At 44.5% G+C, this 23310-nt stretch overlaps 1 protein-coding gene across 1 annotated transcript in view; it reads right to left on the bottom strand.

Moving 5' to 3' along the window:
- Nucleotides 1–1011: 1011 nt before the first annotated feature.
- Nucleotides 1012–23310, bottom strand: part of RAB3B (RAB3B, member RAS oncogene family) — a 63865-nt gene continuing 41566 nt past the window's right edge. Inside the window, exons 3-5 of the mRNA XM_027624191.2 lie at nucleotides 15345–15463; nucleotides 11294–11418; nucleotides 1012–2177 (exon numbers count right to left, since the gene is read on the bottom strand). Of these exons, the coding sequence (XP_027479992.1) occupies nucleotides 1990–2177; nucleotides 11294–11418; nucleotides 15345–15463 (432 nt within the window). The 3' untranslated portion in view covers nucleotides 1012–1989. The remainder of the gene's footprint in view (nucleotides 2178–11293; nucleotides 11419–15344; nucleotides 15464–23310) is intronic.

A 23310-nucleotide genomic window follows, 5' to 3' on the forward strand; every position in this document is an offset into this window, starting at 1 on the left:
ATTGGACCTATGCAAGTTAATGCACTTTCCTAGGATAATGAGATGCATTTGAAATGGAGAAAAAACTTGGAAGAGACTCTCCCCCTTCCCCCATCAACTTCTGAGGTGGCATGTTAGTGTAGGAGGAAGCTGGGGATTTGGGTCAGGCCTGGGAGGAAAGATTTTCAGGAATCACTGCTAATTCCATGTCATTATTTCAGCTAAAAACCAAACATCTGCCATGTCTAAACAAGCTAGAATCCATTCAGTTTGTTTCTGGTGTCAGAGGGTTTTTTGTGGTTTTGATTTTGGCTTAGATTTTCCCTTCAGGTGTTTAATTAAGCAGTTTCCACTAGGAGTGGTTTCACATCTACTCTTCAGTAGAAACTAAGATTTCACTCACAGGAGAATGAGTCTGGAATTGGGACCTCTGAGTTCAGTTTTTCCCAATTTTGTGAGGGTCATGCTCCCTCAGATTTATTCTGCTTTGAATCACATTTCCCAGTCAGACTACTCAGGAGTGACTGAAAGATGGGTTGGAAGAAAGGGCAGGATGGCGGGAAGACACTATGAAGAATGGCAGAACTACTTGATTTAGAGAAAGGGCAGAGGTCATGATTTCTGTTCTCAAATCATCTGAGGGTTTCAAGGGGCAGAAGGAGCATGGACTGTGAGGTCTCTGACAGCAGAGCTGGGTTAAATAGGGTGAGAAGAGGAAGAGGAATTTCCAGGGGACAGATTTCAGCTTAAAGCAAGGAAAACTTTCTGATTATGAGAGCTATCCAAAGGTGGTATGGACAATGAGCTCCCAGCCCTGCCTAGAAGGTGTGTTTTAGAAGAAAGAGGTTTGGGGTGGGGGGCGCCTGGGTGGCTCAGTCAGTTATGCATCTGACTCTTGATTTTGGCTCAGGTCATGATCTTAGGGTTGTGAGCTACAGACCCAAGTTAGGCTCTGTGCTCAGCAGGGAGTCTGCTGGAGAGTCTCTCTCTCCCTCTCCATCTGCCCCTCCCATCCCCCCACTGCTTGCTCTTTCTATCTAAATAAATAAATAAAATAAATAACATCCTTTAAAAAAAAAGAAGAAGAAGAAAGAGATTTGGTTGTGAGGCCTGGCAGCCACTTATCAGAGATGTGAAGATTGAAATTGACTAGTCAGACTAAGTAACTCTAAATATTTCAAATTCTGGGAGTCTAAAAAACAAAGACCAATTTCATGGAGTTCCCACAGTTAAGAACCAGCTGGAAAGCAGCAAAATCAGAAAGTCATGACCTGCTCCTTTATCTTGCCTATGTTTCTCTTTTATTTCTCGTTATCTTTCTTGAGCTCACTCTCCTGCTCTTTTATATAGCAGGAACCTTTGACATTTTGCAGGGAATAATCTTTTCTTTAAGTATATTTCTGACTCAGCCTTTGCTCCTTCAGCATCATTAGAGAGTCTGAGCTCTCTGGAGATTAGCTCTGGCCTGTCACCACAGCAACTGCCCCAGGCCCTGTGGGCATCCGTGGTAACAGGCAGAGGGCTTCGAGAGTCAAAGCGTGGCTTGCAGTGAGAGGAAGCCCCACAGGGAGCCTGATATGAAACAAGCATGCTGTGTATGAGGACGTTTTCTTTAACAGGATTAGCTGTGCAGGTGGGCCGCACTTACCCAGCTGGCCAGGCTCTAAAAAGTGTGTGTATGTCAAATTTTGGTAAATGGAGGAAATCTTATTTTAAAGGCAGAAAAGAGACTCGCTTTCCAAGTCCCTGAAGTGAATACCCTTTGTAAGACGGAGTCTTTTTTTGTAAAGTGAATCTCTACCCATGCTGTAACCTGGCTGTTAGTCTAGGACTGGGTGTCTACTAGCAGGACCATCTGCAGAGAACTCAAGGGGCATGCTTCCACCTCCATTGCAGGCAAAGGTCAGTGACAACGCAGCCTGCTTGGGGCTGGGGGTGGACAGAGTGTAATGGGGAAAGCAGAGTGGGTGTGGGGTCACAAGAAGGGGAGATCAGGAGGGTGGGCCTTGCCTAACACGAGCAGTTCTGCTGCAGCAGCGGTGGGGTGTCCGAGAGACGGGTGTTCTTGGAGGTGCCCAACATGGAGGGGTCCGTGTCCAGCGAATCAGACATCTTGTCACAAATGGCATCTACCAGACGCTCGAAGGCCTGCCTCACACTGATGTTCTCCTTGGCGCTGGCTTCAAAGAAGTCAAACCCTAAGAAGAGAAGAGAGGTAACAGTAAGGATTATCCTTTCCTTTTTATGCCCCCTGGCCAGACCACTCTGGATTAGTATAGCCAGTGCAAAGGAGTGAAGCAAGGAGGCCTAATTCCATGGCAGAGGATTCGGCTCTAAAGAGATGGTACAGGGGTGCCTGGGGTGGCTCAGTCAGGCAAGCATTTGCTTCAGCTCAGGTTGTGGTCCTGGGGTCCTGGGATCGAGCCCGGCCTCGGGCTCCCTACTCAGTGGGGAATCTCCTCTCCCTCTCCTTCTGCCCCTCCCCTGTTCATGCTCTCTCCCTCTCGTTCACTCTCTCTCAAATATATAAATAAAACGTTTAAAAATTAAAAAAATTTTAAAAATAATTAAAAATAAATAAATAAACAGATGGTACAGGGCAGGGATTACCTGCACTGGTTGTAGAGTCAGACAGATCCTGGTTCTACCATTGGCCAGCTGTGTCACCCCAGCAAGTCACCTAATTCTCTTTATGACTCAATTCTCTGGCTTATAAATAGGGATAATTTTACCTACCTCATTAAACAAGATAATGTAGATAAAGTGTATAGTGCTGTGTCTGATACAGAGTGGGGGTCATTAGGTGTTTTCCGAAAGACTGAATACTTCAATATTTGTACGTAGCACTTCACAGTTTTTCCAATGCATTCATCACATCCATTACGTCATCTGATCCTCAAGTCACCCCTGGGAGAAGGAATGTCTGGGCAGACCCTCTCCATTTCACTAATGCAGACACTGTGGCTTAGAGAAATAAGCTGACTTGCCCAAGATAAATAGAGGAACCAGTGTGAGAAGTCCAGGCTCTGACCTTTTTGACTAGGGTTGTTCCTCCTCTATTCCCCTGCCTTCCACTCACCTCAGCCTACCCAGCTCTAGTCTAGGATCTGGAAGGCACCCCAAGATCCACAATGAACAAGCAAAGCTTCCTTTGCCCTTTCCACCCCAGACACACTGGCTAATCCCCACTGCCTGAGGTTCCTCCTCCCGGGTCCCCCTGGAATTGCCCTGTATCTCTCCCTCCCCCCACAAACCCAACAAAAGGCACCTGCAGGACTGCACCTGAAGTGTGAGATATTCTTGTCTGTTTTGTACCTTCAGATCCTTAACGACACTCTCTGTGACAATGAACAGAACTTGGGTGTCCTGGGAGACATAAGAGAGGCCCTCCTGATTCAGACAAAGTGGCTGCTTCCCAACTGCGGAATTTGGCCAGTTGGAGGCCAGTGCTCCCCATGCCCCTGTCCCAGCCTTCTTCCTCTTTTGTCCATCTATCTTCCTCCTTCTTTTCCTTCCAGGCCCATCTTTTTTTCTCCTCAAAAGCTTCTCTCTTCCCTTTTTTTTCATGTCACTCCTTCCTTTCCCTTATGTTCCTCACACTTTCTCCTTGGGATTCTTTTTGTTGAGCACCTACTAAACGTCAGACACTATGCCAGGAGCTTGGGAAATACTGTCTTACTTAATCCTCACAACAGCCTGTGGGTAAATATAATCATCTTCAATTTATAAATGAGAAAATGCCTTCAAGAGATTACATAACTTACACAAGGTCACATGGCTATTCGTGGAAACTGGGTTTAGATCTGGGTTTGACTGGCTCCAAGTCCATACACAGCCCTGTCTCCCACTTCTCTTCCCCCCTTTCTTTTTTTTTTTTTTTCCTTTCTCCCTTTCAATTTCCTTCCTTCCTTGACCATATCTTTCTCTTCTTTACAAGTCTCTTTGGCCCCCTCTGGTTTTTTTGTTTTTTTGTTTTTTTAAGATTTTATTTATTAGAGAGAGAGAGCACGCACGCTTGAACAGGGAAAGGGGTAGAGGGAGCTTCTCTGTAGTGGGAGAAGCAGACTCCCTACTGAGCAGGGACAAAGGGAGACCAAATCTAATCATGGAAAAGACACACTAATCAGAGTTTCAATCCCTCACATGTGCATAGTCTGTAACAGTTCAAAGATACAATTTTAAAACCTTGTGAGTAGCGTAAGGCAAGGCAGGAGTTATTTGTAATTTACAGATAGTAAAACCTAGACTCAGAGATGGGCATAAGCCAGGGCTCTATCCCTTATGTCCCCTTGTCTTGCTCTCAGTTGGAACAGTGACCGAACACTATAACATTTGTAACCCAGGTAGAACAAACCAGAGGCTGTGCAGGAATGCAGTGGGGAGAGAGTGGCAGGGGAAGAGAGCAGGAGGAGGCTTCCCGAAGTTGGTGGAGAGGGGAGAGTTTAAGGCTAGAATTGAGCAAAACTCTTCACCTAACTAACTTCTCATTCTTCAGGACTCAGCTTAGATACAGCCCCTTCATTTTCCTCTGTGCTTCCCTCTGCTATAGCACATGTTACCCTGCATGGTAGAAGTCCATTTGACGAGGAGCTCCCTGAGCAGGGATCATGTCATTCATCCGAGCCCCAGCACTAGCCAGAGGAATAGGTGCTTGGTGAGTGTCGACTGATGGACAGAAGAATGAAGGAGGTGGGAATGAGCATGGAGGGTGTGGACAGTGGGGGTCATGAGAGCTCGCTCAACAGGCATGAGGACACTGAGGTGAATCAATAGTTCTTACCCTTGAGGAGCTCCTAGTCTAGTGTGGGAAACAGACACACTGACAATAGTAGAGTGATAAATGCTGGGATGGTGGGAAGTGGGGATTAGCAGGGCACAAGAGGAGGCACCTGTCTTGGGGGCCAGGGAAAGCTTCTTGGACAAGGTGATTCCTAAGCAGATATCAGCTAGATAAAGACAGGTGATTGTGAGTGTATGTGTGAACACATGCATGTGTAGCGTACCAGGCAGGGGAAACAGCATGAGCACAGCTAATGGGGCAAAAAACAGCCTTGGTATATGCCAGAATGGCCATAGCAGTTTGTTATCATTAGAGCAGAAAGCTCAAAGTGATGAGAGATGAGGCAGTAAGTCTTGTGGAGACTCGGAGAGCTTGTATGTCATGTCAAGGAGATGTTGTCACTGTCATCTCAAAGGTACCCAAGGTATGGGAACTCTGATTCAAATAACCAGCTCATGGCCCTAGGCAGCTCATGGGTCTCTCTTCCTAGCAGAACAACCCCAAATGCACACCCACCCAATTACTGTCATACTTCTGGAAGGCCCTTCATTAGCAGGCCCAGATGGTAACCTTTTCCTCAGGTTCATTAATAAGGATTCTCAGGAGCTGAGAACCTAGTGAGGAAAGGAAGATGACAACAAATTAATCAGACTAGCCCTCAATCCTTTCCTCCCTCTAATTGGCTTCAGAACAATAATCCACACCACCCCCCATGATCATGTTTACCTATCCTGTCCAAAGGCAGCTGCCACAGACCCACAGACTCTAGTTTGTCCACACTCCCTACTCCTGAATTTGACCTCAGAATTCTATTCAAAACTCATAACCAACTGAACTCACCTCTCCTCATCCTGATACTGCCCCAGAACACTTCTCCTCCACTTTTATCTTCAAATTCCTTTTCTATCTCTCTCTGATACCTCCCATCTCTGTCATGTATCAATCTTCAACTCATGCCCCTCTGGTCACTGATGATTTGGCCAGGGACTCACTGTGTTCCTTTCTGTCCAGAGTTGTTCCCTGGACACCTAAAATAAGCACCGCAGTGTACAAGGGTCTGTGGAGTCCAAGTGATAAGTAGGAATTATGTGAATTGAAATCATAGAATCAAAGAGGGATAGAGCCAAATGGACCTTCCCACTCAACAAATCTGAATCCCGTTTTTCCGATGGGCAAACTAAGACCCAAGGACAGGAAACAAGATGCTCAAGGTCACATAGTAAACTAGTGGCAGAAACAGAATAAAACCCTCAGCCTCCTAACTCCTAGTCTGGTGCTTTTCCCACTATACTTTGCTGGAGTGAGTGTATGTGTGTGTTCCAAAACCACATTGTAAATGAGTCTCTCCTTCCTTTGTAGGCAGAAGTGCATTTCTCCTTTACTATCCTTTAGGCTTTGGCAGACTCATTCGCATTCAGATCTAGGGAAGGAAAAAGAAGCCCATTTCTGAGGGGCACAGGAGGGCAGAGGCCCTAAAATGCCATGCTTCTTAGAACAGGAGTCCCTGAAACTCCCTCACTCTCCCAAAGATCCACTTGCCTCAGTGACTCCAGTCTCACCCATGTCCCAGGAACCTTGAGGATATTGACAGCCTGCTGCTACTCCCAACTTTTAAAAAAGCTAGCTGCTGGCCATATCACTAGTCTTGGCCTAGTGAGCTGAGAAAAGCTAAAGGAAAGGGAGTCCTGAAGAGGAATCCCATAAAGCAGAAAAGGGGCACTACTGTGGTGGCCAGCAGACCACTGAAACTTACTTAATTGCCAGCATAGCAGAGGGATAGGACTGATGTGGGGATGAGGAAAGCTGAGCACCCTCCCTCACTGCTCCCAGATCCGATCACATCCTTGCAAAATACTTAACATGGTCCACGGGATCCTTCATGAACTGGCCCCTGCCTACCTCTCTACTCTCATCTCTCACTACTCTCCCCTTGATTATCTAGTCCCTGTGGCATGGGCTTCTTTCAGTATCATGAGTGCTTCAAGCTCTACCCCACATTAGGACTATTCTTGATCTGGAATATGGCCCTCTGCCTCCCCCCACACACACACCCACACACCCACACCCACGCACACCCACTCTTTGCCTGGCTAACTTTTTCTCATCTTTTAGTTCTCAGCTTCAGTGTTACTTTCTCAGAAGATCTTGATTCTCCAGTCTAAAATTAGGTTTCTCTTTCTCACTTTCTTCATAGCACTTGTAACGTATGTTACTTTTATCTGCCCACCATTCCTTCCTTTAGGGAATCACTATTTTAAAGAGTTGTGGTGACACTATAGGTTATCATACCCGCCTCCTCATCCACTGGGACAGGCCCGTGACTCACAGGTGGCCAATCATAGTCTTCCCTGACATTGATATGTGGTGGTTGGGACAGAGAAGGCCTTTTTTTGCAGGAATTGGGAAGATATGAATCTGGAGCTTCCATCATCCATTTTACTCCTCATGCAGAGTTTGACTGGGAAAGGAAGGAGGCTAAAGGGATAAGCAAAGTTGAGAAATGGAAAGTGCAATTGAATCCTGAGTCTAGTGGACTTTCCAGCTACATGAGCTAATAAATTCTATTTTTAAAAAAATTAAAGCTAGTTTGATTTGGGATTTTATCACTTGTCATAACAAGAGTCCTAACTCACGCAGAACTTATCACAATTTCTAACAGGTTTATTGAGATATAATTCACACACCATTCAATTTGTCTATTTAAAACATTTTAAGTTATATATTTGATTAATTATTTATTGTCCCTTTTCCATTAGTTCCATAAGAATAAGTATCATAGCTGTTTCATTCACTATTATATCCCAAGTACCAAGACAGAACCCAGCTCAGAGTAAGTGCTCAATGAATAAGTGAATAAATGTATGAATGAATGAATATCTAACTTATGCTGGGTGCTTAGGATAATGAACCAAATTAGACATAACCTTGTTGCTCTCGAGGTCTAGCAAGAGAGATAGGTCTCTAAATAGGGAAATATTGGTAAGCAATAGAGGAAAGCCCAGGAAATTATGTAGGACAGACATGGTTTACTATGACCTGCCCAAAACCTGACCTATTCATTGAGGCCTACTTTAAGTGCCTCCCTAAACCCTGCACTAAGAATTAATCTGACTTCATGTTCCTATATAAATTTGATAGATCTAAACTGACTCCACTACTTCTTAACTGCATAAACTTGAGCATATTATTTAACCCCTCTGAACTTCGTTTTTCAGAGTATTAGACGTACCCTATAGTACCTACTTGGAAGGGTTATAGTGAGAATTAAATGAAATAATTAATACATAGTATCTCATATAATGCCTGGATCAATATATATCACCTATTACCGTATTTCTTGTACAGTGAGGTTAAGTAGTTAGGACCACAGGCTATGGAGCCAGACTACTGCTTGGGTTCAAATTCTGACTCTACCTGTTACTACCTGTGTGACTTTAGCAAGTTACTCAATTTCTCTGTGCCTCAGTTTTCTCATCTGTTTAAAAAAAAACACACACAATTTAGAGATAAGAGAAGTACGTATGTCAGAAGGCTCCAGGGAGATTAAATTAACTGAGTAATACTTTAAAACACTTAGAATAGTGCCTGGCACAAGGTAAACACCTAATAAATATTTAACCAACTCACTTTTAACAAATCTTAGTCATAAGGGCTTGGCATGCCAATTATATTTTTTCCAAATACACCTTTTAAAACTTAGTCTTGTTTAATTCTAAGGGTTTGACACGCTGATTATATATATATTTTTTCCAATACATACATAAAATCATCTTACACACTTCCAGTGGCATAAGTCTTTCTTTTGGGAAATGCTACTCTCAACTCACACAAATTTATAGTTCCCTGAACATACATGCTGTTCCTTGCCTTTGCCAGTGTCATTCCCCTGAAACGTCCTTGCTTCTCCTCCTCACTTGCTGCTCCTATTTTTGTCTTCAAGACTCAGCTTGGGCCTCATGTTCTCTGATCCCCACTGAGTTAGGTGCCTCCTCTGCCCACCCCCCAAGCCCCAGCACATCCCTCTATCACACTGATCACTCAGGGTATCACGGTTTCTGTCCTTCAGACAGGGGCGTGTGATCCTATTTCACAGCTCAGTACCTGGCATAGAGTAGGCACTCAGGAAGTCTTAACTGGACTGAAATAAAATGAAGTAGCCAAATACTTAACATAAATAAAATTTAATCAAAACATATTTTTGCAGTGTCTACTCAGTGCCAGGCCATATAAGTACGCACTGTTGGCACAAAAATAAACTAGACTCATTTCCTGTCCTCATGGAACTTGAGGGGAGATGGACAAGTAAACAAGTGTACCCAAGTGTGACTGGGACTGTGTCTGCTGTGTGTGTGAGGTGAGGGCATGAAGAAAAGAGCTCTGGGGGCCAGGAGAGGTTTCATAGTGTGAGTTGTTTTGAAAAGTGAGTGGAGGTTTACCGGCTGGTTGAGGGTAATGGGGTGGGGAGTAGAAGAGAGCACTCTAAACAGATGGGGTGTAGCCACTCCAGGGAAAGTGCGGGGAGTCTCCCTGGGGACAGCAGGTTGAAGGCATAAAGTGATACCTAAGGTCACCCAAATGTATGCTTCACCACATGCTCACTGTTCTTTGAACCAGGGGGACGGGTAGAGGTACTTTTTTTTTCCCTGATGGGGAAATAACAGCAAGATCCAAGATAACCCAACCTCCCTCTTTATTAAACACCTACAGTTTGCTAATTTCTATTCCAGGCCACCCTGGGGAATAAGGGAGGGAAGAAAGAAGTATAAGACACTCTCCCACACATGTACTCATAATACGCATAATACAAATATACACCACACACAACTCACATTTGTATATTATACAGTTTGCCCGCCCACAAGCCCAAATATCTATACTTCAGAGACCATCAGAGAAAATAACTTTAAACTCCCTACTCCTCAATATTTACAACACCTAGGTTATGAGACATATTTAGGGAAACTGGCTAAAAGTTAAGCAATATATCCTTTCTTCTGGGGAAGTTTTCTCCGAGGTGATCCCACATTGAGCCCCAATATAGAAAAGAAAGGAAAAGAAAAGGAAACAAAACAAAACAAAACAAAAGGGGGAAGCCTGGGTGGCTCAGTTGGTTAAGTGTCTGCCTTCAGCTCAGGTCATGATCTCAGGGTCCTGGGATCGAGCCCCATATCGGGCGGGCTCCCTGCTCAGTGGGGAGCCTGCTTCTCCCTCTGCCTGCAGTGCTCTCTCTCATGCTGTTTCTCTCTGTGTCAAGTAAATAAATAAAATCTTAAAAAAGGAAGGCAAGGGAAGGCAAGGAGCTGCTCTTTGAAGCAAGTATTGGTCGGAGTTCTGCTGTGGAGCCACTGAGACACATCTGAGGCACCGGGTCTCAGAGAAGCACAGAGATAAAAGTGCTTTAACCTTGGAAAATGCCAGAGCATCACTTAAACCACATTGTTTCATCCCTTCATACAATTACTTTTGTTGTGAATTGTGTTTTGGTAAAGAAACATCAGTTTACATTGAGGGAAATTCTAAGACGTAATGTTGTGGTTGCTGTAAGGACGTTTGATATTAAGGACATTGTCTCATCCAGCATATAGAGTCTGCTCTACAGTTGCACAAGAGAAGTGCTTCTCTGAATAATGGGTTTTTTTATTTTAAGGACCATCTCAAGACTGTGTATGTTTCTTGCCTTGCATGGCTGGTAAGGAAGCTCAAAGCCAATATTTTGGCCCAACTCTTACACATGCCTGGGAACTTAAAACATACCCACTTATCTCACACCGGCTTCCTCTTATTTTCTTCTACCTTTGTTTTCCCTTTACTCCAATTTTCTTATTTTTTTAATTGGTGTACTATGATTTTTTTTTAAAGATTTATTTATTTGGGGGTGCCTGGGTGGCTCAGTCAGTTAAGTGTCTGCCTTCGGCTCAGGTCCTGATCTCAGAGTCCTGGGATCGAGCCCCACGTCGGGCTCCCTGTTCAGCGGGGAGCCTGCTTCTCCTTCTCCTACTCCCCCTGTTTGTGTTCTCTCTCTCTCTGTGTCAAATAAATAAAATATTAAAATATTTATTTATGTATTTGGCAGAGAGCTAGAGAGAGAGCACAAGTAGGCAGAGTGGCAGGCAGAGAGAGAGGGAGAAGCAGGCTCTCTCCTCTGAGCAGGGAGCCCGATGCGGGACTCAATCCCAGGACCCTGGGATCACGACCTGAGCCAAAGGCAGCCGCTTAACCGACTGAGACACATAGGCACCCACTATGATGATTTTTATAAGACACCTCAAAGCCTTTGTGGAAGGAACTGGTGAAAAAAAGTTCGTAAGTTTAAATTATACTTATTAATTCAATGTAACAAAATATACACATCGTAAATAAAACAACAACAACAACAAATTACCTAAAATTCTCTAGCACAAAGCTTACATGCATATGGCACAAATATAAAACAATACACACAGAGCACACATGCACATAATTCACAATCACAACACACCCTTATATCACACTCCCATGTAAACATGTACACATGCACATATGTCATGCCCATACCAAGCTGCTCTGCAAGGAGCTGGCCCTTCTCGGCGGGAACAACCCTCTCTTCCTCCATATCACACTTGTTCCCAACCAGGATAACCTGTGCATTGTCCCAGGAGTAGGTCTTGATCTGAGTAGCCCTAAAGAGAGACAGAGAGAGGACTGTGTTAATGACATCCTGCTATGTGGAAAGGACCCTGCAAAACTCAAAGACATGGTTTCCCTTCCAGGGGGCTTGCTACACCCAAGTTACATCAATGAACTCAGCTGAGGACAAACGGATGCCTGCCCCAGCTGGCTGTCACAGGTGCTGACCCATAAGCTCTTCTTGCAAACCTTACCCAGCTCCCAGAAGCCTTCCTCTAATACATCTGCCCATCCCCCTCCTCACTGGGCAGAGAGCTCTTTCTAAAACATCCTTTTTTTTTTCTTTTTAAGATTTTATTCATTTATTTATTTATTAAGATTTTATTTATTTGACAGAGAGAGACACAGCAAGAGAGGGAACACAAGCAAGGGGAGTGGGAGAGGGAGAAGCAGGTCTCCCGCTGAGCAGGGAGCCCGATGCGCGGCTCGATCCCAGGACCCTGGGATCATGACCTGAGCCAAAGACAGATGCTTAATGACTGAGCCACTCAGGCGCCCCAAGATTTTATTTATTTATTTGTCAGAGAGAGAGAGAGAGAGAGCACAAGCAGGGGAACGGCAGGCAGAGGGAGAAGCAGGCTTCCCACTGAGCAAGGAGCCCAGCGTGGGTCTCAATCCCAGAACCTTAGGATCGTGACCGAAGCCAAAGGCAGACATTTAACTGACTGAGCCACCCAGGCATCCCTAAAACATCTATCTGACCACGGTAAGTCCTTTCTTAAAAGGACTCTCCTCTGGCCCCCTGATTAGCGTGTGATGAAGTCTAGATCCCTCAGGTGTTCAAGACCATTCACATCCTGTCTCTGCAGCTTTATCCCACTTCTCTCCCATCCCGAAATGCTCTTCCATGGCATGACTGGGAGTCCCTTCCCCACACTAACTCATCCCCCAGGGCCCAGTGCTGATCTCATAATTCCTTGGGAGAAGCCTTCCCAGGCTTTCTCAGGCCCAACTAGCCTCTCTCTCCTCCTCCTCTGTGACTTATAAACATTCACTGAGGCCTCAGATGGTGATTATTTGTAGAAACCAAAATGTCAGCAGTGGTTTCCTTCACATAGGATGGTTATGAAACTTTTTAAAAATACTTTTCTGTAGGGGTGTCCGGGTGGCTCAATTGGTTAGGCAACTGACTCTTGATTTTGGCTCAGGTCATGATCTCGGGTCATGGGATCGAGCGTAGTATCAGACTCCAGCTCAGTGCAGAGTCTGCTTGTCCCTCTCCCTCTCCTCCTCCCCCCTCCCTGCTCACTTGCTCTCTCTCTGTCTTTCTCGAATAAATAAATAGAATCTTTTAAAAAAATGCTTTTCTTGGGGCACCTGGGTCGCTCAGTCGGTTGAGTGTCTGCCTTCGGCTCAGGTGATGATCCCGGGGTCCTGGGATCGAGCCCCGCATCGGGCTCCCTGCTCAGCGGGAAGCCTGCTTCTCCCGCTCCCGCTCCCCCTGCTTGTGTTCCCTCTCTCGCTGTGTCTCTCTCTGTCAAATAAATAAATAGAATCTTTAAAAAAAATGCTTTTCTGTATTTTTCAAATTTTTGAAAGTGAGCATATACTACTTACATAATGAGAAACAAAATTTTAATATAATGAATAAAATAGGACCCTTATATTGTGGATACATCTCTTTGTGGCGTTGAGCCTAACTCTGTCTCTAACCACCCCATCAAATAGAAATGATTACTTCTCCTTTTGGTCCCCTACACCTTTACCATGGCACCTGCTACATTTGGCTGAATTTATAAGTCTCTCCTTGAAGGCAGGGATAGTCTCATTCATCTTTGGAGTGCCAGTCCCCAGCACAGAGCACAGGTGTCAGCAACTGTCTGATGAATGAGTAAGCCAGCTAATGGTTAATCCTGAGGCAGGTCTTAAATGTTACCCTATCCTGACACCGACACTCAATCTGACTCAACCCTAACTGCAACCTGGACCTATTACCGACTCTACTCATAAAGCTGATCCCCCACTAATCTTCTCTCTAAGGGTGAGAAGCCATTCCTTCAAGGTACAGAATTCACTCAGCCACATTTGTTGTGGGCTGACAAAGAGCCAGGTTCTGTGCTGAGAGCTGGGGCTTAGATGGCTCGTCCAGGACCAAGTTGCTCAGAGGCAAAACTGAAAGGCCAGGGCTTGGGAGAAATAGACATTCAATCTTTAGCCTCAAGGCAGGTAACTGGAGCCAAGTCTCCATGTCTCCCCATACTCCTCTTCCTGTCATCTTCCTCCCTCCTCCCGCCCTCATCCACTCTCAGCTCCCAGATTAGCAACTCAGGTTATTCTTGGAGGAACTGTCACCAAGTGTTAAACTCACTGTGTTCCTGAGACAGAATGAACAGGGACTGATGGTAAAAGGAGGAAGGTCAGGCCAACAGGGAATGAGCAGTGTGAAGACACTTAAAAAAACAGCTAATCACTCCGGGGTAGGAGGTGGAGGGAAAGATGGAGAAGAGGGGGAAAGAGGAGGAGGGGAGACAAATCATGACCGTAGAGAAGAGAGGGAATAAAAGGGGGGGGGGGAAGGAAGAGAAAAGGGAAGAGAAAAAAAGGGAGTAAAGAGAAAAGAGAGGAAGGAAAGGAGGAAAAGGAAGATAGAGGGTACTTGTTAGAAGAGAAGAAAGAGAAAGGAGGAAGGGGAAGATGCCCGGTAGGCTGGGAAGGAGAACGTCAACCACCATGAAGGTCAGACGTGTGCACGGCACCCTGGACAGGCTGCAAAGCCACTCTCAGCTCAAGGCTACAAGGCACTCACAGGACTTCACAGATCATGGCGACTGTTCAGTCGGAGAAGGGAAGTCCTCAAAGGGTGGCTATTATGCAAAGGGGAACGGGAGATAAGCTTGGCGCTGGCCAGTGCTGCTGCTGTATGCCTGGCCTGCTCAGCCTCTCTGATTCTGAGCAAGACCCATGGCACAGATGTTCCACCTTCTCCCACCCTCATCCTTTCCACTGGGCAAGGGCTCCAGCCCTCCCTCTCACCTAACCTTCCCCTCAGCTCCTTTCTCCCGGTGAGTTATGCTCCAGGAAGAAAGATGTAAGTTACTCAGAGGTTGTACATCTGGAGCTGTGCTGATTTCCACCGTGTGTTGAATCTTTACAAACTTGGGCCGGATGTGCTCTTTTTTTTAAAAAAAGATTTTATTTATTTTATTTGAGAGAGAGAATGAGAGATAGAGAGCACGAGAGGGAAGAGGGTCAGAGGGAGAAGCAGGCTCCCCGCTGAGCAGGGAGCCCGATGTGGGACTCGATCCCAGGACTCCAGGATCATGACCTGAGCCGAAGGCAGTCGCTTAACCAACTGAGCCACCCAGGCGCCTGGACTGGATGTGCTCTTAACCCCCAGCCTAGGGATAAACTTTATGGGGGAGTGGTATGTGCATTCACTCACTGCTGGAACCAGAATGATCTTTCCAAAACATGAATCTGAACCTGTTGGTTCTCTGTTCAAATGTCATCGCCTAGGGGATAAACTCCAAACTCCTTACCCCAGTACACAAAATTCTTCATGACCTCTGCTCTCCCTGTACCCTTCACTTACTGTCTCACCTTTGCACATCTGCATTCTTTTCCTGGAACATTCTTATCTACTCACTCCCTGGCTAACTCCTGCTTCATCTTACAAAATGCAGCATCTGTGTCAGCAACTCCAGGATCCCTTCCCTGACTCCCCAAGCTGGGTCAGAGCCCTCTGTTGGGCTCCCACAACCCTGGTGCCTCTCCTCATTACTGCACATGTCATATGATATTCTCACTGCTTGCTTACTGATCTGTGCTTTCCTCTCATCTGTGAGCTCCTGGAGGCCAGGAGCCATGTCTGATTCATCCAGATTGCCCTGGCATAAAGCACAAGGCCTAGCACACATTAGGTTTTTCTAGACAGTTTGATGAATAATGAATGAGTGAGGTGAATGAACGAATCTCATACCAATCTTGGACAGCATTGAAGGAATCCTCATTGGTAATGTCATACATCAGAATGAAGCCCATGGCCCCACGGTAATAGGCTGTTGTGATGGTCCGGTACCGCTCTTGTCCAGCTGTGTCCTGGGTAGGAAAAAGAAAGAGTTAGCCTCCTAGAAAGTCTACTTTTGTTCCTAAAAAGTCCTCAGAATAATTAACAAATAACCCAAGGTATATTTAAGGAGCACCTGTTATGTGTCTTGTATTGTACTTGGTGGGTAGAATAAAATGGTTTTTAAAACCTCATAAAAATTTGGGCACCTGGGTGGCTCAGTCAGTTAAGTGTGTGCCTTCAGCTCAGGTCATGGTCTCAGGGTCCTGGGATCGAGCCCTGTGGTGGGCTCCCTGCTCAACGGGGAGCCTGCTTCTCCCTCTCCTGTTCCTACCCCCCCATACTCTCTCTCTCTCTCAAATAAATAAAAATCTTTAAAAAATAAATAAAACCTCATAAAAATTAATAAGAAAATAATTAAGGAGTGCCTGGCCAGCTCAGTCAGTAGGGCAGGCAACTTTTGATCTCGGGGTCATGAGTTCGAGCCCCATGTTGAGGGCAGAGTTTACTTAAGAAAAAAAAAAGAAAGAAAGAAAATAATTGAAATTCCAACAGAAAAAAGGGCAAGCCCTGCATTGGGCTCCCTGCTCAGCAGGGGGGGCCTGCTTCTCCCTCTCCCACCCACCCCCGCTTGTGTTCCCTCTCTTGCTGTGTCTCTCTCTGTCAAATAAATAAATAAATAAATAAATAAATAAATAAATAAATAAATCTTTAAAAAAAAGATTTTAACTATTCTTAATTATAATTCTCATTATAGATGAGGATGTAGTGAGATGTGCAACCTCACTCCTTGCTCATGGAAACTTGGTTCAGTCTTTCTGAAAATCAATTTGGACGTCTCAAGACCATTAAAAATATTTGCAGACTGAAGGTTCTAGAGGGGAGGGGGGCGGGAGGATGGGTTAGCCTGGTGATGGGTATTGAGGGCACGTTCTGCATGGAGCACTGGGTGTTATATGCAAACAGTGAATCATGGAACACTACATCAAAAACTAATGTAATATATGGTGATTATGTATGTATGTATGAATGTACAAACGTAACATAATAAAAAAATACAGAAAAAAATATTTGCACTCTTAACACAGAAATTTTCTTCCTCAAAACTTTTGTTACAAAATTAGAAAATCAGCCCTATGCACAAAAATATTTGTTGGGACAGGAGACAATGCTTGTATATGTGATATAATATCAGTTTTGTAACTATATATGCAGAGAAGAAAACATCAAAAGATTAATAGTGATTATCTCTGTATGAGAGTCAAGAATTACAGGGATTTTAAACTTTTTCATGCACTCTTATTTCCTCTACAATAAGCACATATTGCTCTTACATATGGAGAAACAAATATTTTGCTTAAAATCCTTTAACAATCCTTTTTTTTAATAAAGATTTTATTTATTTATTTATCAGAGAGAGAGCACAAGCAGGGGGAGTGGCAGGCAGAGGGAGAGGGAGAAGCAGGCTCCCTGCTGAGCAAGGAGCCCGACGCGGGACTCCATCCCAGGATCCTGGGATCATAACCTGAGTCGAAGGCAGGTGCTTAACCAACTGAGCCACCCAGGCGTCCCCCAACACAATTCTTTATCTCAAGCAGATCACAGTCTAGTTGGAAAGACAGACATATAAGCAAGGAAGCAAAAACAAGACCAACAGTAAAATGTTATTGGAGCACATTGGGATGTTTCACGTATGTCCACACAGTCCTTATGTGAGGGACCATCCAATCTTCTGTTTCATTACAATTTTAGAATGCATGATACTTGAGCATGTATAAAACATCTCTTCGTATATTAGCTTACTTAAATTTTATAAAATCCCTGTGAGGTAGGTATTATTAGCATTTACATTTTATAGTTGAGAATGCAAAAATGCAGCCAGGGTAAGTGACTTTCCCAAGGTCATAAAGCTACTGACAAAAGCTATGCCTTAAATCCAGGGCTTCTGATTCCAAGTCCAATGCACAAAGCACTAACCCTCAATCAATGAAGGATGTGTGCACAAATACTTCCTGAACACAATCTATAATGATAATAAAAACAAATAAGGGAACAATAATAACTACAGTATGCCATTGTTTGTACATATGTTGCACCTGTTATCCACATACTTCAGAAAAACCCTGTGGGATATACATGGCTACTCCACTTTACTCCAGATGAGGAAACTGAGGCTCTGAGAGATTGCCACTAAGTGTCAGAATTGCGATTCAAAATAAAGTCTATCTGACCCCTACACCCATTACAATTTATACCTTAGCCATGAACCATACCTCGTGTGATTTAACATAAAACAAACACTATCCCTGCCCTCAGGGAGCCTCAGTAGAAGTGCAGAGGTAGCTAAGACATACACCAATAGACTGATAATAAGAAATATGTGGCAGTATGTCACGAGTTCCAGATAATCAGTATGAAGAAAATGTGTTACACAAGGCAGGTAAGGTAGAAACATGGTGGTTTTGGGTAATTATAGAAGATGTCAAAGCAGAGATAGTGTATCAGTTACGATATACTGAGTTATTCAATAACAAAGCAATCCCCAAATCTCCACAGCTTAAACAAGGTTTTATTTTTTACTATTGCTCCATATCCATTAAGCATTGGCTGGGTGCTCTGCTTTTTGTCTTCCTTATTCTAAGATAAAGACTGACAGAGCAGCTACCAGAGGGGAAAAGTGTGTGAGTCATGTGTTGGCTCTTAAAACTTCCACTTCTCCCATTTCACTAGCCAAAGCAAGTCACACACCCACATCCAAGAAAATGCAATCTTATAATATGTCCAGGAGGAGAATCATAAATGTGGTAGACAGCATAGCTCCCACTAATGGAATCTGTACCAAGTCCAGAAGCATTGGCCTGAAGATGTGCTTATTTGACAATAGTAGGAGGACAACAAGGATTTTTCTTTTTTTTTTAATTATTATTTTATTTATTTGACAGAGAGACAGCGAGAGAGGGGAACACAAGCAGGGGGAGTGGGAGAGGGAGAAGCAGACTCTCCACTGAGCAGGGAGCCCGATGCGGGGCTCGATCCCAGGAGCCCGATGCGGGGCTCGATCCCAGGACCCCGGGATCATGTCCTGAGCCGAAGGCAGACGCTTAACGACTGAGCCACCCAGGTGCCCCAACAAGGACTTTTCTAAAGAAGAATTTTCCAAGCAGAGAAGTGAAGGAAAGTATTTTGGCAGAAGGAAGAGTTTTTGCCATTGAGTACTCCAAAAGAAAAGGAATGTTAGGAAATGGGAAATGGGTACGTGCTGAAACTAGAAAGAGTTTTAAATGTTGTGCTATGGGGTTTGGACTTTATCTTTTTTTTTCAGGCTCCATGCCCAGCACAGAGCCCAATGTGGAGCTCGAACTCATGACCCCAAGATCAAGACCTGAGCTGAGATCAAGAGTCAGACACTCAACCAACTGAGCCACCCAGGCACCTCTGGACTTTATCTTTTAAAATAAAAGATTTTGAGGCAGGGAATTAATATAATTAGATCTGAACTTTATTTAGAAAGATCACTCTGGTTGTGATGTGGAGAATGCACTGGAAAAAGAGATGGGAAGCAGGAAGGCTAGTTAGAAGATCTTTGCAGTGGTTCAAATGAGTCCCAGTAAGGATTGAACTAGAGTGGTAGCAATGAGAATGGAGTAGAAACAGATCCAAGAGATGTTTAAAAGGTGAACTGTAGGGCATGGTGATGGATTAGAGGTGAAGAGATAAGAAATCAAAGATAAGTTATGTTTCTGGCAGTGCTCATTTTCTCCATGTCCTCAGCAATTCAGCTCTGGCCCAGACTTGCACAACCTTACTCAGCAAAACAAAATCTGTACTTACTACACCCACCATCCTTGGGGAGCATATAAATCTCCATCTCCTTTTGTTGAGGATAGTCTTTGGGTGTCTTACTCTTCACCTCAAGCAGCTTTATTCCTTCTAACCACATATAGTACTTCTCCCTAAGAGTTCTGGCAAATAGGGGCACCTGGGTGGCTCAGTCATTGGGCGTCTGCCTTTGGCTCAGGTCATGGTCCCAGGGGCCTGGGATCGAGCCCTGCATCGGGCTCCCTCTCAGTGGGAGGCCTGCTTCTCCCTCTCCCACTCCCCCTGCTTGTGTTCCCTCTCCTGCTATGTCTCTCTCTGTCAAATAAATAAATAAAATCTTTTAAAAAAAAAAGCATTCTGGCAAATATAATTTTCTCCAGTTCATAAATGAGTGAGCAGATGAATGAATGAATGAGTGAAGAGATGGATGAGTGAGTGAACACGTAGCTTAGGCACTACTGAGAGAAATCATCAGTTTGCCTTACCTACACGGAAGCCTTGTGTGTCCCTATGGAACACTTCAGCAGTATTTGATCTACCCGACCCCCATACACTCTTGACTCAGCTTCCTGAGCTCCTCGGAGTCAACAACATAGATGAGACTCTTTCCACCCATCTGTAGGCCAAGCCCCAAATCTTGTCCTGGAGGGTTTAGCATTTAGCCAACCATCCAGAGTAGTGATCTAGAGGCCCAGGCAAGATTTCTGAGAAGCTGCACTGCTAGCAGGTCTCAACTCTTCTCACTCCATCTGCGTTGTACCATTTCCCTGTGAGAATTTCTAGTCCCCCACCTCTGACTGGAGCCTGGCCCTGTGCCCCAGCTCTTTGACAGAAGAGTCACCCAATTGATATCCAATTAAGCCCCACATTGGGTATAGAGATTATATTACAATACAATACAATATAATACAATAAAATCCTGGTATGGAATAATAAATGAGCTTGGACATGGAAACAGTTTCCTCTCCATGCTCCTAGTGCCTAGCACAGGGCTGTGCATATAGTAGGGATTCAATTACCACTTGCTAAACAAAAAGGCCACATAGTTTTGAGATTGAGAGCATGGTCTCTGGAGTTAGACTCCTGCGTGTGAATCCCTGTTCTAACTGCATACTATGTGGCAATGGTAGGCAGCCTCTAAAACGCCTCCCAATGATCACTGTCTCCTGGTATTTATGCTCTTGTGTAATCCCCTCCTTGGGCAATTTGCCTTTTTGAGCTGTATTCTCTTCATCTATAAAGTGGGAATAATAGCAGTGTCTACTTATTGTGAAGATTAAGAAAGTTATTATATCTAAAATGCTTGGAATGGTTCCTAGTACATAGTAAGTGCCATAAAAGAATCAGAATTGTTATTTCTGCACTTCCAGAGTTAGCCCCAGGAACAAGGCCAGCTTCCCAGGGTCTGCCCAGCTGGAGAAGATGAGCTTCATGCTATGTGTCACTTCCCACTCATTCAAACCTGCCCAGAGCGGCCTCCAGCAGAGTCTTAATATGATGCTTCTCTCAAAGAGTAGCAAATGGCCTGATAGAAAGGGAACAGATGAGTGTAAAAGTTGAGCAGGGCTTGGTCTGACTCCAGCTCTGCATTCATCAGTTGTGTGATTTTGGAAAGCTTGGCTTTTTTCATCTCTCTGACACTCAGCTTCCTCACATCTAGAATAGAAATAATAATGCCTACATTGTAGGCTGTTTGCAATTAAAGAAGATTTTTTAAAATGTCTAGCTCATAACTGGTACTCAAATATGAGTTTTTCATTATTACTTAACTCTTCTAAGCCTTAGTTTTCTCGTTTGTAATGTGGTGATAATAATACCACCTTTGAAGTGCTTGTGTGAGGATTACAGATAATACATTTTTAGAACCTGGCACAATGCCAGGCACACAGTAGGTGCTCAGTAAAGCTCATAGGAGCTCCTGCTACTATTGTTGATATTGTTGTTATGGTTATTTCTTTTTTTTTTTAAAGATTTTATTTATTTATTTGAGAGAGAGAGAGAATGAGAGAGAGCACGAGAGGGAAGAGGGTCAGAGGGAGAAGAAGACTCCCCGCTGAGCAGGGAGCCCGATGTGGGACTCGATCCCGGGACTCCAGGATCATGACCTGAGCCAAAGGCAGTCACTTAACCAACCGAGCCACCCAGGCGCCCTTGTTATGGTTATTTCACTTCAAGAAAAGCAAGGTTGGAACAACAATCCAGCGCTCACTATCCTATGCTCAATGGAAAGTAGCCCAGAGAGGGGCACCTGGGTGGCTCAGTCAGTTAAGTGGCTGCCTTTGGCTCAGGTCATGATCCCAGGGTTCTGGGATCGAGCCCCACATCAGGCTCCCTGCTTTGCAGGAAGCCTGCTTCTCCCTCTCCCACGCCCCCTGCTTGTGTTCCCTCTCTCGCTGTGTCTCTCTCTGTCAAATAAAAAAAAAAAAGTAGCCCAGAGAATTGCTCCTGAACCTCCCTCTCTCTCCTTCTCTCTTTTATTTTTAAAAATCACTTTGACAAACATTGAGTCCCCTCCTACTGATGAGAGTCAGAAATAGAACCAAAGAGGAGACAGGAAGGAGGAGAAAGAAAGACGCATGACTCACTGGCTACTTGAGGAAGGAGACCATGTCATCAAGAACCATCAATTCACTCCTATGAAACAGGCATCCATTGAGCTCTTCATATGGGCAGAGCATTATGCCAGAGAATGGACACCAGGGTGAGCAAGCCACTGCCCCAGCCTCCAGCAGCCCCACGTGGCAGACAGACACATAGGCAAGGCGGAAAGATGCTAACATCAACTATGTGCCAGACATTTTGATAAATGCTTTATATATGGGATCTCATTATTTACAGTAACAAAATAAAACTGCTAGTTGAGCACGGTGAAATGACAGGCACCATGCTAAGCACCTTTCCTATTTTATTTAATTATCAAATAGTCTTGAAATACTGTTATCTCTATTTACAGACGAGAAAAAGTTAACTTGCCTAAGATCTTGCAACCAGTTCGTGGCAGACAGATTCAAACCTGGGTCTGTCTGATTCCAAAGTCTATGCTCTTCCCAGGATGCCCTTTATTTCCCATCACTTCTCTTAATTGTTACAGCAGCCTAAAGCAGGGTAAGTTTGAGTCTCCATTTTATATATAAATTAGCTGAGGATCACAGAAGTTAAATAAATTGCTAGAGTCACAAGCTATAAGGAGACAGTCAGGATTCAAATTCTGTCTTTTGACCACAGCCTGTGCATTTTCAATACAATCTATAGCCCAACCAGACTATGTATTCTTGATCCCTTTATGCCCCCTAAGACAGGACCCAGCCCACTCTGCAGCACCCTCCCCCTCCCAGATAGGAGGTCCTCTAAGGCTTCCTGGGGTGAACAATCTCCTCTCCACCAGAGGGTAAGGCTGTACCCACAGAGCTTAAATGGAATCACATGTGTCTGGCACTCAGGTGCTCAACCAATATTAGTTATCTTCTTTTTTTTTTTAAGATTTTATTTATCTGAGAGAGAGAGAATGAGAGACAGAGAGCATGAGAAGGAGGAGGGTCAGAGAGAGAAGCAGACTCCCTGCTGAGCAGGGAGCCCGATGCCGGACTTGATCCTGGGACCCCAGGATCATGACCTGAGCTGAAGGCAGTCACTTAACCAACTGAGCCACCCAGGCGCCCTAGTTATCTTCTTTATCTTCCACTGAATCATCAACCCAACACAGACCCTTCACTTCTTTCTAGAGTTTCCTCATGGTCGCCCACACGTGCCACATTCATTTCTGCTCCATTATTTCTGTTCATGCAACTCTCTGCCACATCTGCCCTCTCTCAGCTCCTCCACTTGTCTTGACTACCAGATTGTTGAATTCTAAAGTTAAAAGGAAACCTGAAGAGTTATTCAATTTGCCCTCTCACTCAAAATAGGAATTTACTGCAGGGCATACTTGTATTTACGAGTATTTCTAATGTTGGATGCCCACCACCTTAAAAGGCAGTGGTTCCACTGATGGACAGTTCTGATTATAAGAACATTTCTTCCTTCTGTTGAGCTGAACTCTGCATGTGGTAATTTCTATCCA

This window comes from Zalophus californianus, chromosome 4 (genome assembly GCF_009762305.2).
Source record: "Zalophus californianus isolate mZalCal1 chromosome 4, mZalCal1.pri.v2, whole genome shotgun sequence".
Classification (NCBI taxonomy): domain Eukaryota; kingdom Metazoa; phylum Chordata; class Mammalia; order Carnivora; family Otariidae; genus Zalophus; species Zalophus californianus.